At 31.4% G+C, this 15,589-nt stretch overlaps 1 protein-coding gene across 2 annotated transcripts in view; it reads left to right on the top strand.

Annotated features, from left to right (window-relative positions):
• Positions 1–15,589, top strand: part of Oseg4 (intraflagellar transport protein Oseg4) — a 232,542-nt gene that overhangs the window by 76,102 nt on the left and 140,851 nt on the right. For both annotated transcript variants that reach the window (XM_085809853.1, XM_085809852.1), the window contains exons 10-13: positions 5,196–5,318; positions 5,577–5,672; positions 5,757–5,849; positions 13,310–13,506. In XM_085809853.1, coding sequence (XP_085665979.1) covers positions 5,196–5,318; positions 5,577–5,672; positions 5,757–5,849; positions 13,310–13,506 — 509 coding nt within the window. The remainder of the gene's footprint in view (positions 1–5,195; positions 5,319–5,576; positions 5,673–5,756; positions 5,850–13,309; positions 13,507–15,589) is intronic.

Below are 15,589 nucleotides of genomic sequence, written 5' to 3'. Positions count from 1 at the left end.
AGAATTTCTGAAGCGGGTGAGAAATATTTTTTATTTAGAAAAGGTGTGCATTCCTCGATATGTGAAAATCGGTGATGATAATGAAAAATATTCTTTACATTTCTTTTGTGTTGCAAGCATACATGCCTGTGCTGCAGTAGCCTTTTTTTGAGTTGAGATTAGTGAATGTGTTAAAGTACAGTTGTTAAATGCTAAATCCAGAGTTTCCCCAACTGGGGGGGGATATTCCTAGACTAGAGTTATTAGCAGCCACAATTGCTTCTTGCCTTGCCTCTAAAACTAGGTGTGAGATTCCCCATGGAGAAGTTTACTTTTGGGTTGACTCCACTATTTTACTTACTTGGATTAAAAGAAAAGAAGCATGGGGAACCTTTGCTCAATCGGAAATCAGGACTATGACTTCAGAGAAGAAAAGGAGACATGGGCCAGGGACATTAAACTCGGCTCATCTTCCAAGCAGAGGCTGTTCTGCGAAGAAAATGATACAATCAGAATGGTGGAAGGGCCCTGATTGGTTGTATTTATCTAATGAGAAATGGCCTTCAGAATTTGTTGCAAATGAAGATGAAGTTCTTAAGGGAATGAAAGAAAACTGTGTTTCACCTTCAACTACCTGCTTGACTACTCAGATAAAAAATGTAGATACTGATTGGTACTATCGTTACTTTTCACATTATGAAAAAAATTTTACACATAATTGGATGGATTTCAAAATTTTTGGAAGACTTTAAAAAATCGAAAAAAATTGAAAGAACAAGGATGTCTGGATGCAGAGGAATTTTCAGAAGCTGAGAAATGAGTAATAAAGATAATTCAAAGAGAAGCATTCTTAGATGAGAAAGATAAAAATCGAGAACACTAAAAGTTCATAAAGATGGAGACGATCTCATCAGAATAAGAACAAAATTTGACCATCGAGAAGACCTGTGATTCTCCCCTCTCAACACTAGGTTGTAAAACTTTTAATATTTTCTTTTCATAAAAGGCATGGACATGTGGGGACTCAAATGTTATTTAATCTTTTGAGGGAATGTTTCTGGATCTTAAATGGAAGAAAAATTGTGAAGTGAATCATCTCAAAATCTGTTACATGTAAGGACATTCTGGTAAAAATTTGAATGCTGACTTAGCCCTCATCACTAAAGACCATATTTGAGATGTTGCAGTATTTGAAGTCTTGGGGGTAGATTTAGCCAGTCCATTATATTTGAAAGATCGAAAAAAGACTTGGGTTTATCTCTTTACTTGTGTGGTTTATTGAGCTTGTGTCGGATATTTCAACTGATACCTTTTTATTGGCCCTATGTAGATTTGTGACAAGAAGAGGTAGATATGCAGTAATTTACTGTGACAATGGAACCAATTTCGTTGGAGCCGACAATTTGTTAGAAACTTTGAATTTGGATTGAATCAATGAGAATTCAAATGTGATTCGCATTCAATGGAAATTCAATCCTCCTTCTGCCTCCTGGTGGGGTGGTTGGTGAGAACAGTTCATTCGAATCATGAGATATGTTAAAGAGAGTGACTTGTTTGTCCCCATATGAGGAAATGATCATGGTTCTATGTGACTGTGAGTTGATTATTAACTCAAGACCTCTCACATATATTTCGGAAAATGATTCAGATTTTGTTCTTCTATCACCATCATTATTTCTTCAAGACATCAAGGAAATCGGAGTGCCAGACTGTGATGCAGCAGATTACAAAAGCCTTAATAGAAGGTTAAAATATTGACTTGCACTTAAAAAAGATCTTAGGAAAAGATTCAGGTCTGAATATTTAGGTTCATGAATTCAAAGACCTAAGCTACAGAAATGGTGAACGATATCTGTGGGAGACATTGTTCTCATAGGCAGTGACAATCAGAAATGCCTTTATTGGCCTGTAGGACAAGTAACAGAAATTATTGCTCAAAAAGAAAAAATCACCAGGCTTGTGAAACTTTGAACAGCTCATGGAGAAATAATGAGACCAATACAATGGTTGTTTCCAATAGAGATTACTTAAGAAGTGGCTAAGAATGTTTAAGCGAAAATGCAAATAAAGCAAGTGTCTCATTCTGACGTATCCCAGGCATGAGTAGCAGGCCCTGCAGAATCCATTGCACAAACTGAAACAACGCAATCTGGAAGAGTATCAAAGTACCAGAAAGACTTGATTTGTAATACGATTGTTAATTGTTGCGTTGTGAAGTCTTCTAACTCAAGGTGGGAGGATGTGGAAAGCTGAGTGTTAAGTTTATGCAAGTGTATTGTTATCAGTATAACTTCACATGTTTAAGATTTGTAACTTTGTAATTCTGAGTCTGGCAACTGAAAAGAGTTTTCTTATGTTTTGAATTTCATGAAAGAATTATCTTCATATTCATGTTAAATGTTATAAAATAAAAATATTGTCATTAATTATGTTACAAAGAATAAAAGGCATGTTCTGTCAATACTTTGTACATTATTTGAGTTTTGAGTATTACTGTTCGATTACGTATTCCAGATTTATGTAAACTTCTGGTTTGGGGCAAAAGTGGGCATATCTATTAGTGATGTAGGGGTGAGTGTAGTATTGTAAGAAAAAAGCACTAAATGACCCCCCCCAATCTCCGAGAGGAAAAAATACCTGCGCTTTTCACCCACACCCCTTCAACCTCTGAGAAGGAAAAATACCCAAGCTTTTCACCCACACCCTTCAACCTCTGAGAAGGAAAAATACCCAAGCTTTTCACCCACACCCTTCGGTTAAATGACCCATCTTGGCTCTCATCCAAACTGCTCTCGCTAGTGTGGTTAGACGGTAGTAATATCGATTTGTAGTTGAGTTTTGAAATCGGTACCCAACAGCTTGTCAACTGTGGACTAGAGCATGCTTGGCATGCTAATCAGCTAAAGTTCACAAATATAGCCATGCTCCAGCTGCTAAATTCAAAGTTTCAACATTTCAAGCGCTTCAACATCGATATTATTTTTTCTTTAACCATCCTGCAAAGATTTTAGGTATAAGCTTACTATCATCAATAGATTCACTTGGTGGATCGAAGCTGTTCCTTTAGAATTCTGAACTTTCTCCTTCATGAAATGGTGTACACACCAGGATGCTTAAGTAGCAAGACCTTAACCCTTAATCAAATCAAGTTAAATTTTCTTACTAGATACCAAAACATGACTAATACAGTCTAATGAGATTTTTTAAAGAATAGACTTAATTAGAGTATAATAATGCATGTATTTTGTATGTAGGAATTAAAAGAGCGCACGATAGTAATAGAGCCGATAGTCATGAAATCCCTCAAGCTGATGTGGTACTCTAAATATGTAACAATTAACAACAGGCAAGTGTGAAATCCTTGGTGCTTTTATGAAGGGTAAATAATAAAGGAAAAACAAAATTGTGCAAATAAAGCAAAGTGACAAAAAATAGAACATAAAAGAGGAGCTTAAGCAAGGACATTTGTCATAAAGATTGCAAACAGAATTATACATTACAGGTAAAGAGATACATACTGTAGAGTAATTACTTACAAATAGGGACTAATTAATTACAAATATAGAGATACTAAGCAGTAGACAATAACATGAGCAAAGATTAATCAGCTTGAATGCTAAGGATTGACATGGGTCTGTTACAATTCTGGGGTTCTTTGACACCATTATTGCAAATTCTAACAACAGGATTATTTATCAGTTTTTGTAGAAATGTTTTGCAAGCCGGTAGTAGTTAAGTTCTTAAAAGTTCAGTTCATGTTTTTCTTTTTGGTGAACAGGATGGCTTGTGTGTTGGCAACATTCACTAGGATTTTCCATTCTTTCAGCCAAGTGTATGGATGTGTTCTTATAATCATTTGATAACTGGACTACAATGCATCAGGATTGCTGTGTAAGAAGACCAAACTGCAGATTCTATTACAAATTCATTTGTTGCGACTTGGATTTCCAGATTTAGAATACCAAAGAAGATAGCATCTGACCAAGGGCGACAGTTTGAAAGACAATTCTTCCAATACTTGAGCAGATACCTATGTGTCAGTGCAAACAGCACCACAGCTTATCACCCCCAATCTAATGGTTTAACCAAACAGCAGCATTGAACTTTGAAAAACAGCTTGAAATTCCACTTTCTAACACAAATTACTCGATTGATGTTCTATCTTTAGTTCTTCTTGGCATTAGATATGTGATTAAAGAAGATTTGCATTTTTTTTTCCTTATGGATTTATGTATGGCACGCAAGTCTGTTTGCGTGGAGAATTTTTCAGTAAATCCAACTCTGAAGCATTCAGATTTTATACAAAAGTTGCAAAGCGACATCCAAAATCTAAAACTGCACTCCAGCAACCAGTCATGGAGAAAAATCAGTTTTCATACACCACAAGGACTTGGCAAATTGTTTCCATGTATTCATCTTTAATAACAATTTAAATTGTTTACAGGTATTCAACATTAATAACATAATTTTATCTTCTCTTCAACCACCCTGTCTTAAACTATATTTCGGTTAACAACATTTTGAAAAATTTTTCAATGTGATAGTTTCAGGCAAAATTCAAAGAATATTGATAGATAGACTGAAACCTTGTTTCACACTCAAAGATGAGGTAACCACTAATCTTCAGACATGTTAAGCTGATAACTCTGCAATCTCACAACAACTTTGTAGTAACATTCATCCTTTCAAAGACATTGACCCTAGAAACACAAGACCTGGTTGAAGAGTGAGATTTTCTGCATATCTAAAAGACTATGAGGTATAATATTGTCTCTGGAAAGGGGTTGTGTGGCAACATCATTTGCAGTACTGTAATGCCATCAATCAAACTCTTTGCATTGCAATTTTCTTTTTGCTCAAGTGGCAGCAGTAAAAGTGTTCAAAATAAAAAGAATTTGTTTTCAAATAAAAAGAATTGTTTTCATTTGTTTTACTGCTGTTCTCTTGTTAATAAATTTATTTAAAGGAGTTTGTTCTCTACAGTGTACTGTTAATACATTTGTTCTTAATTAACAAACCTATGTAGATTTTTGTAATCTTATTTAATGTTGGTGACACTGACAGAAATATTTATGATTTAAAAATAAATAAATAAATGCATTTTTTTCATGGTTATTGAGTTCCCATCTTAATCTGATGCTCACTGGACATATTTTCTAAGCCACACTGCATATAATAAACTGTATTTTTAATTAAACAATTTAAAATTTTTCCAGATACTTCATGTACTTCGCTTTGGTGGAAGTATTTGTGGTTTGTCTTGGGAAGGTGATGGACAGCGGATTGCACTTGCTGTAGATTGTTATATTTTTTTTGCAACTATACGCCCATATTATAAAGTTAGTACTTTTGTTACAGTTTATATGATTACTAATTTGTTTCTGATATTTATAATTCTGTCATTCAGGTTTTCAGAATTGTTATATTACATGTTTTGCAAACAGTGGAAGTTTTGTAAAAGACTTTGGATTTTTGTGGTGCTATAAAATCATAATTTTTTTTGGCATAATTTTGTGTTGCTCTGAGTACATTTTAAATATATCACTTTATTTTTATATTGTTGCTAATGGTTTTGATTTTGTTTTTCCTTTTTTTAGTGGTGTTATTTTTCTAACACATTAGCATATGCTTTTAACAAATCACAAGATCAAAAAGAAAGCACTATTATGTTTTGGAATTCAAATACAAAAGAGGTATGTGTATTTTTTTTTTATTATTCATTGGTAGACTTAATGCTTTAAACATAGTAAAAGTCATGGTTTTTTCTTTTATTTAAGAAACATATAAAATTAGTGAAGAATCTTTCTGCAGTGACTGCATGTGGGGATTTTTGTTGCATAGCGGCCAAGAATGATGAAATAATTAAAGAGGTATGTTTAATTATCACAGAATGCATGCTTATAAAGCTATTTCATTTAAACTGTTACTGTAATTAAACTGATATTAATACATTTAAGCTTTTTAAAATGTTTGAAAATTTATTTCAGGAGTGTGTATTAAAATTTGAGGAAGAACTGTATTGACACACATAATTCCCCCCCTCTTTTACACTTAATTTTCTAATACAAAAATCCTGACAGCGCCATTTATCAGCATATTTTGAAACTATTTTTTTCCTTCTCAAACAGTTCTGACAAGTAGATTTAAAATTAGAGCATTTTTAAATCTGTGTGAACTAATCACCCTGTACTCGATGAATATTAATTTGAATTATTTCATTTGTCCAGGATTTCCCAAGGTTAATTTTTTGGGTTAGCTCTTAGAAAATGGTTACAATGCTTCTTCATTTCCCAGCAGACGTTGCTATGGAAACCAGGCAACTTTTTCAAGAAGCTATCGTTTTATTTCTCATTTGAATACATCCCACCCAGACAGGAAACAATAGAGCGACTCCAGTTGTTACTGATAGGGTCAGTCCGATTCTATCAGTGACGCCTGGAGTCCCTCTATTGGCCTTTTTCTGATCTTATATGTATAGTTATAATCGGTTGTACTTAACTTTATTTTAACTCATGTTTCTTTTAAAAGGGTTCTTAATATTTAATTATAAATCTTATTAAAAGAGGTTTTTAAACTTGGCCTTAAAACTATTAACATTGTGCTAAAATTAGAGAGCTGTTTTAGCGAACAACATACCAAATATGATCCAGCATTATATTTGAATTTTCTGCCGCCAAAAGTTGCCGCCTGGGGCAAGAACCCCAGCTTGCCCCCCTTCCCCCCACTAGATCTGTAGCTGGTTTAGATAGCTGTAGAATTTTTAATAGAAATTCATCAAGACATGGACCAATATGGTCAATATTTGTAATATTTTCATATTTGTGCCATTCTTAACAGTTTCAGAATGCTGTACACATTAGATTTTAATGATAATGCATGCTCTTATATTATGCATTTGTTTTATATTTGAGGTTTTGCATATAGAATCTCATCTTAAAACTTTAAATGAATGTGAATGGGGTGTATTTATTTTAATCAGGCTAAGAGAGAGAGAAAAACAAAAGATGGTACTTTTCCGTTTTGCCAGCACGGGATAAAGTCGGCAATAATGGTACAACTGATGCTAAGCGGAATATCCTCGCTGACAACCTTTTATGTGTCATTTTCAAAAGAAGTCGCAGTCATTTCTTATCAGATTGATTGTTTCTTTCAATACTGCATACAATTAGATAGAATTTTTACCAGATAGTTCAATTTTATGCCCTAAGGCCATTCAGGGTAATTAAGTCAATTAGGATGCAATCACACCATTCACCCGAAGGCAAAAATAAAGAATAGCCAAATTCATCAATTCTAATGAGAATGCACTAGCGAAGTAAAGCACTGCGGTTTTACATAATTTCTGAGTAAGCTATTCGTACAAATTGGAATAATTCTTGCATTTAGACTTGCATTCCAAATCAAGATTTAACTTGAAATTAATGTAGATAATTACTGAGAGAGTTAGATTTTTGTAGCGTAGTTTGCGTGAGGTGAGATCACGATATGAACCAGCGAATCAGTATGTTGAACCATGAAAGCATAGTAAATTCTTAAATTAATGTCTTTTTACAATTTTATTTTCTTTATTTATTGGCTTTTTATAAAATTTTAAAGGATATTAAAATGCTTATGCCTTCATAATAAAAAAAAAATCTTAGAACTAACATATGTTAACATTTTTTATGTGTATACTGTATGTTGTCGCCAGTGCCAGCGAAACGGGAAAGTACCAAAAAAATTTCTCTGTAATGTATCTCTTGAGATAAATAACTGATAAAGCTGTAAATAAATTTTAAAGATTTTTGATTTCATCCTTTGTGATTATTTATTTTATGTAGGTTAACTAAAAATAAGTTAGTTAAAACTATGTTTATCACTTTGATTTTGTGAACATGATTAATGAATTATTGATTATTAATTTCACTCTACTACCGATGTTTATACCTGAAAGGTAATTCGTTTTCAGATAATAATTGTCGCTCTGGATAAAATTTCTATATCTGGTAGGTGAGTGTAAAAAACTTCTGCGATGGCCGAACAATGTGTTTCATTTTCAAAATTTCTGTCTGGTTCTTCTCAGTGTGATGTCTGTGAAAGTATATTTTCTGTACCAATGGCATGTGGTATGAGAAAAAAACTCCAATTGTGAGTGAGTTCATGCTGCAACTGGAGCTTTTATTAAAATAGCTTTCATATGAGCATTTTTGTGGCATTTTAAATCATGAAAATTTCCCTTTGCTATTTCAGATAGATATAATGATATATATGGAATTATACTTTTCTGAAATTGGTTCAGTCATATTGAATTACTCTGAATGGTGCGAGTTTAACTATGATTTTGTCATTATTTGTGTTAAAAAAATTACATAGAACTTCTAACTTAAATGTCAACAGTTTCCTTTTTATTTGATACCATTTGAAAAACAGTTATTCTTAAAAACTCAGCATGCATATTAAAGTTCATGAAGATGTGTAGTTCTGATCTATATCCAAATAAAACATTTTGCTTGGGTTCTGGGAAGAATTAGTGTTTAAACTCAAAATTTTTATGTATTATATAAATGATATTCTTAAAAAGCTCATAGCTTTGTATTAGATATGAGATATATCCTTGTATATTCTTTCTTTTGTATTAGAATTCCCTAGATGCAGTCATTTTTGTATTGAAAATACTGTTTACGGTTTGCATTGGAAATAAGATAATGCTGAATATAATGAATGTGATGTTATTTAAATGTTTATTAATTTTTTCATTGATATTATGCTTAAAATATTATCTTATAGTTTGGTGGAATTATGATTATTGATTATAATTATATGAAAGATTTTTTAATTTAAAATTACTTGTAGTATTTTTATAAAAGGGGCAAGTAAATCAACGTTTTTGTTACATATTAATCACTAATTGAAAATCATCGAAAAATACTCATGAAATATGTTTTCAGACTGAAAATGTAATTTCTTTTACTTCTTTTGCTATTTCTTAAGCTAGAATGAATATTGAAAATCTTATTTTTTAATAATTTATTTAAGTAGTTTTTAAGATTATATGCAAGAGCTTTTTTAAATTTCATTTTTACATTTCTCTTTCTAAGAAAGCTACTATGGTTTGTAAAAAATAATGTTTCTTTGGAGAAATCGGTACATATGATTTATGTTTACTGTATTAGTGCAACATATTTATCTTAGTGTTTAAATGCAGGAAAATAGCTAAAGATCAGAAGTATATTGTGATGTAAATAGCTGTTGGAAAAGCTACATTTGAAAATAAAATGGCACATATTTAATAAATTAGTTTTGCTTAGAGAAGAATAATTTTTTATGATTATTAGTTATGTGTAATAAAGTTTTTGGTAAAAAGATAATTTTAATCATAAAACTAAGTAATAGGAACATTCTTGATAAAAATTTTAATTTATTTAATTTAAATCTTAACTGATTAATTTGGTTTATTTAACCTATTTTTAACCAAACTGAATTAGTCAACATTTCAGTTAATTTTAAGAACAGTATGCATAAATACTGTAAATAGCAGGGGGGAAAAAAAAAACATGATTACAATTGTTGTAATTAATTTCCGAAATTATAACAAAATTTTCTGTTTCGTAATATTTCCTCAGAATTTCAGAATGCATTTCTATGTTTATCACATATATCACAAAGAAGATAACAAAGGAAGGTATTTATGTTATATGAACCCCACAGCTATATTCCCCTTAAAATTCATTAGTTCTAAATTAATTGCGCTTATTGATATAAAAATCTTATTTCAGAATTTTTGTTTTAATATATTTCACAATTCGTATTAATTTTTTATGATACAGATAAGTATTATGAGAGAAATGTTTAAAATCAGGGGAATAAGAGATTTAGAATAACATAAACTGCCTTCATGAAATATAGTCTTCTGAATTTCTTATTTAAACTAATACCATTCATCATGTTTCATGAAATAATATACTATGTTTTTTCATCAAGTATACAAAATTATATTAGAAGTTTTATTATTTTATCCAGAAATTGTTATATTAACCAGTTGTAGGATTTATGAAAAACATATGACATTTTTTGTTAATAAAGTATTAAAGTTATATATATGCATACATTTTTTATTTTATTACCGTCTCCTAAATTAGTCATCTGCATTTATCACTGCTATTTAAAGACATTTATTGATATCTGATTTAATGCTTATTTCAAACCTGTAATGCTTCTAACATTTAACTGTGATAAATTTAAAAGCTCTTTTAAAAGCGTGACAAAAAATTTTTTAGTTTTATTACAAAGGGATGGTTTTATTAGTATATTTAAAACTGAAAAATGTGTAGTTACATGTGATTAGCAGTTTGACTGGACTGATAAAAACGAACAAGGCAGGAAAGCTTAGCAGCGAAATAGCTTCAAACAGCCCTACAATAAAGGTTGGTGATTGCTGTTTCATTACTTTTACTTCCATGGGGAAGAACAAGAGTATAAAAAATGAGTTTTGTTTTATGTTTTATTACTGATGTTTTTTGCTTCATTAATTTTATTGCTTAGTTGCTGTTGTATGCAATTCTTAGTGGGCCACCATTTTGAAAATGGCTGTTGCTTTTTGAGCATTAGCTTGGTGAAAAGTTATTCACCGAGGAGTTTGTAAATGCTGTGCAAAGTTGGCAGCGAGTTTGTAACTTTTTGATAAGGTTGCGGATAATCCAAAAATACTAAAAATTCTTATATTAAAAATAAAAAGCTATTAGATAGTGACATACATCACTTGCAACACAAACTAGGGGGGGGAAACACTATAGTTCAAGGGAAAAAATGCTTAGAGGTGGCCAGTGAACCCTTTGTATGTGAACACACAATCTCAAAACTCTAGCTGAAAGTTTTATTTCCATGTTATTAGTATGAATGCTGGGACTTCTTAGATTTCTTTTGGTAGACAGTTAAAGTAGTTCTGCAGTTTAATTCTTTTTTGTCCCATTCAGGCATGCCATCATCTAAACTTTACCTTATATTTTATTATTAAGAATTTTTAGGTTTGCTTTCTTGGAATTAAAATAAAGTTTTCAAAATGTGTGAATGAAGTAAAAGATTAATTTATGATAAACAGAAGACTACAGTTAACTGATTATTAAATCAGTTATCTGTATGTATAATGCTCATAAAACTAATATATTATAAAGAAGATTGTATGCTGTATAGTAATGTATTTATAAAGCATTTATAAAATTACCACATTTAATTTCTTTAAATATCTCATGATTATTATTGGGAGCTGTGACAAAATGCTTCAAAATGTGCAGCACTTTTACAAAAACAGTTCAAGGTGGACATAAGTTATGTAACTAGGTTAAGAAAATATTTGGAATGCAAAGTTTCCATAATTTAACTCTTCACTTCTAAACTTGAATTTTTACATAGATGGTTGCAGTGGCTAACAGTACTAGCAGTGACAAGTATCTAGCAATTTGAATGCTACCTACTCTGTACAGATAAGAAGAACTGAAGAACAGTCATCACTTTTAGAACCCTTTTTAATGCATTCTTCAATATGAAAACTGCACAGTAATATTAGAAATTTCTGAAATTAAAAATGAAGGCTTTTGAGAGATATTTTATTTGCTCCTCGCATCTCATTGCTGATATTAGCAAAATAAGACTGCTAGAAGTTGGTAGTTTGATCCCTATTCAAATCCCAGTGAATGACCTGGCTATGTGGCTGTTTTTGTGGTTTCTCTTATGTGTAAAGTGAGTGTGATCCAATTTCCTGTAGAAAGTCCTCCATAAAGGTAACTCTGCACCTAGATATCTCTTACATGCTTTGCCATATTTCATTAACCCTCTGAGTGGTATGGCTTTTTGAGTCTGTTCATGAAGACCTGTATTTAAAGAGCATTTTAAGCTAAATTTCTATAATTAATTTAGTCTATTTTCATGAACTTCCATTCACTAGGATGATATTTACATCATTAGAAAAAAAGAGAAAGCAAAATATTTTAAATTTTAAGCTAATGTATATCAATTGACCAAAAACTCATGACTGGGATAAAAGCAGTCATGCCACTCATAGTGAAAGAAAGCAATCCTGGAGTTAAAGAAGCCATTTTTCAATTGCCATTGTCTTTTGTTAACAGCATCTGATTGCTGCTTCAGCACCACCTGTCTCCACTTTATATTCAAACCTACAGATCAAAGATGAACATCGTTCAGTTCTCTCCCTCTATCTTTCACCTTGGGCCTCATCTTTAAAAAAATGTCAGTCAACATCATTTCGTACACTGATTGGAGAATCACATGTGTACTGCAGGTGTACTGCAGGTGTATCAATGGAAATGGGGGTTTATCCAAAACTATTGTCACATTCTGGGCCCTTAGAAGAATTAATATTATTTTATCATTAGTTTCCATTATTTCTGTGTGAGAAAATGTACAATATGAAAGGGTATGTATATGTTTTTAAAAGAACTTAACAACTAAGTTAATGCATTAAAACAAATTCAGTGAATTAGTTGCAATCACATCTAATAGGTCAATGAGGAAAGGAACATGGTTCTGGTTTATGACTTTTGTAAGTTTTACTATTTTAAGAATCCTTTCATTGCTGTCAACTGGTATATTAGAGTATAAAACTACTCAATATTAACTTCATCTAATTTGGTGAGCCAGACAAAATTAGCTAGCCGCATATCTGTATAAGTATGATCTTGCACTTTATACAGTTTGTTATGTTTTGCAGTCATCATGTAGTGTCCAAATGTTTAGTTAGACCTAGCAAATTATTGCTAAGCATAAAATAACAACTGAAACTTGAGAAGGGTGTAAAAGACCCTATTATATAAAATTAAAGTAGAACAGAAGGTGCACCTGGAGCTTAAAAGGTCAACCAGCACTTATGGTGATATAACATAAAGTAACAGTCAGATATAAATTTAAATTCACACTAGTAGCTGAAAACTACACAAATCAGTTTAACACGAAGCTGGCTAAAACCAGTGTGGTGAGTCGGTATCAGCGATTATAATTCAAGGGCAAAGGCTACAAATCTTATCTGAGTTGGCAACCTGGTGACATGGCCTCAAGAGGCAGAGCACGTCTTGCAATCTAAAAACCTCATCTTAAATACACATAAAGTAATTTGCATTCTGGAAATATAAGAAAGTGATAGTAAAGGTCTAAATCATAAAATAACTAGTTAATTAACATAAAGGAACCCTACAACTTCATGGAACATACTCTTTGTACCAGTCTGAGTGAATGTCATTTTGGTTAGGAAAATACACTTAATAGTTTTAGTTATTTTAAGCTTTTACAAATTTTATTGTTAGAAAAACATATCACAGAACTTGAAATTTTTCCTCTCTAGTATTCTTTGATTGTGTGTAATGGCATTGGATCCCCAATTGATTCCTGCAATATTAACTTGGAGCCTCATTATCTTACCATGAATCATTCAGATATTTTCGCTGCCTCACGTAGTAGTTTCTGCAAGTTCCATTTCCATTCTCCAAAGAGTAAAACTTTGATGATGTTAAACGAAAAGCCTGGTTTATCAGAAGAAAGGTAAAAATTTATCATTGTTAAATCTACAGTATTCATCAATATAAACCTTCAGATTAAAGTTATTTCATCTTTATTATAACTCCATGATGGTTTTGAGAGTCCTTTTTTTCTTTACTAACATTTATATGAATGTGTTGTCAGTTAAATCTCCCTTTGACAGATTTGCTAAATAATCTTATTTCTCAATTTATCTTAATTTTGCTTCACCGGCAATTTTATGATTATTTTATTGCCATGCAATATGGATTAATATAATGCTAAAATTGTTAATGAAATTTTGATGTATAGCATAAATAATGCAGCTTTTAGATAAATTAGAACATTCTTAAAGAATAAGAGGAAAAAAATAAGTAACAGTTATTAGTAAACTATTATTGTTTAATCATTAACTTGGAATTCATTATCAAATTGGATTTAAATGAAGCAAATTTTAAAATGAGGTAGTAAAATGATGTAATTATGTTTTTAGTTTATCTGTTAAAATTATTTTTTTGAAACTCAAATGGTATTGATTTCAATAACCTTTTAGTTATTAAATTTAAAGAAATTTTACTGTGATATGTTGCTTTTTATTTTCAGCAATAATTTTTTAGTCATCAGATGGTTTTCTTTTCCCCCAAATTATATCATTTTAAAATGCTGCAATAAATAATAGATGTTGTAATAAAGCTGACTGACCAAGACCAATACATTAACTAAGGCTTCATTCAGATGAAGTTTTTGTCATCATAAGGCTGTGTGGTTAAAGGCATAAATGTCATTTAAGACCATTCACATCTGTTTAGCAGGGTTTTAAGCTGTAGCCAATCAAGGAAAGGAAAGTTGCACATGCATAAATGTGTAGTTTAATCAGCGAAACTGTCTGCCGAGATGCAGTTTATGTTTGCCTCTCTGTGTTTGGTTGTTTCTTATACCAAACTGGCATAAAGTTAAAAAGTTAAAACTTTTAAGCACAATCCTTAAACCAGTTTGTGTAATGTAGCAAGGTCTGGTTGCCTAGCAGTGAAGCTAAGATTAGACCTGTTATGGTCGAAAAACTGTTGCGTGAACAAAGCTTTAGAAGAATTAAATCTTCAGCATAAACAGTAGTAGTTTATATACTTTACTCATGCATGTTGAATTCCCTCCCCCCCCACAGTAAAGAACGTGGAGAATCCCGATTTGTAATTTCACTTAGCCGCTTAATAAAATACTTCGTTATTGAAGAAATGACCATTTTAGTGTAAATTTGTATGATCGAGACTTTGGCTCCGATCCGTATCTGCTTGGTATACATCTCAAACCGAAACATTCTACATAGGTACATCGTTGATTTTACACCTACTTATATTTTATATCCCTGACGCCAACCTGGCAAATTATTATTTATTATATTTTGCTTTCATTACCGCATGTTTATCAACACATGACAACTTTATTTTCTTTCAAATATTTATTTTTACACTTTTTGATAAAAGAATTAGAGCCAAAGAAGTGGTTGCACTTGCAATGAAACTTGGTATGTGAGAATGGTAAGCTTGAAGATGCAAATGATTAGCATTTTATGCCATTGATATAATAGCAGCTGCAGCAGCATCACTTGTTTTGTGATATAGAGTGATTATTTATAAAATCATTTTAAGCAGCAAATTTATTTCCTTGAAAATCTTATAAATTAAGCAGCTGTGCAAGAATGGCAGTGCTAGTTAAGTGTATATGATTTGCAATAAACTTCTGATTTTCTATATATTATCATAGTTAAGCGACTATGCATATTATGCTTCTTACGAAGTTTAAAAAAAGATCGGGAAAAGTAGATGTATGAGAGTCACTGACTATTGTTTTGTAGTCTTTCAGGCATGCTCCTTTACATAATAGCTGTTATATCAAACAATACACAGTGTTTTAGTATGATTTGTGATGAAATTGTTTGTGCATAGTATCAAACAGGAATATGAACTTGTTTTTGTTTTGTGCAGTAGCTGTGATTTTTAAAGCTATATCAGTCCTGGAAATTTTTCCTGCAGCTCCTTTTTAGTTATTCTAGCAGAATATAAGCTGTTATAGTTTTATAAGCAGTAGAAAATGTAAATTTTGAGAATGA

Source organism: Stegodyphus dumicola, chromosome X2 (genome assembly GCF_044657685.1).
Source record: "Stegodyphus dumicola isolate Sdum_Otavi_A_Nest chromosome X2, ASM4465768v1".
Classification (NCBI taxonomy): Eukaryota; Metazoa; Arthropoda; class Arachnida; order Araneae; family Eresidae; genus Stegodyphus; species Stegodyphus dumicola.
Note: the sequence above shows the minus strand (reverse complement) of the source record. Positions and strands in the feature narration are given on the sequence as shown.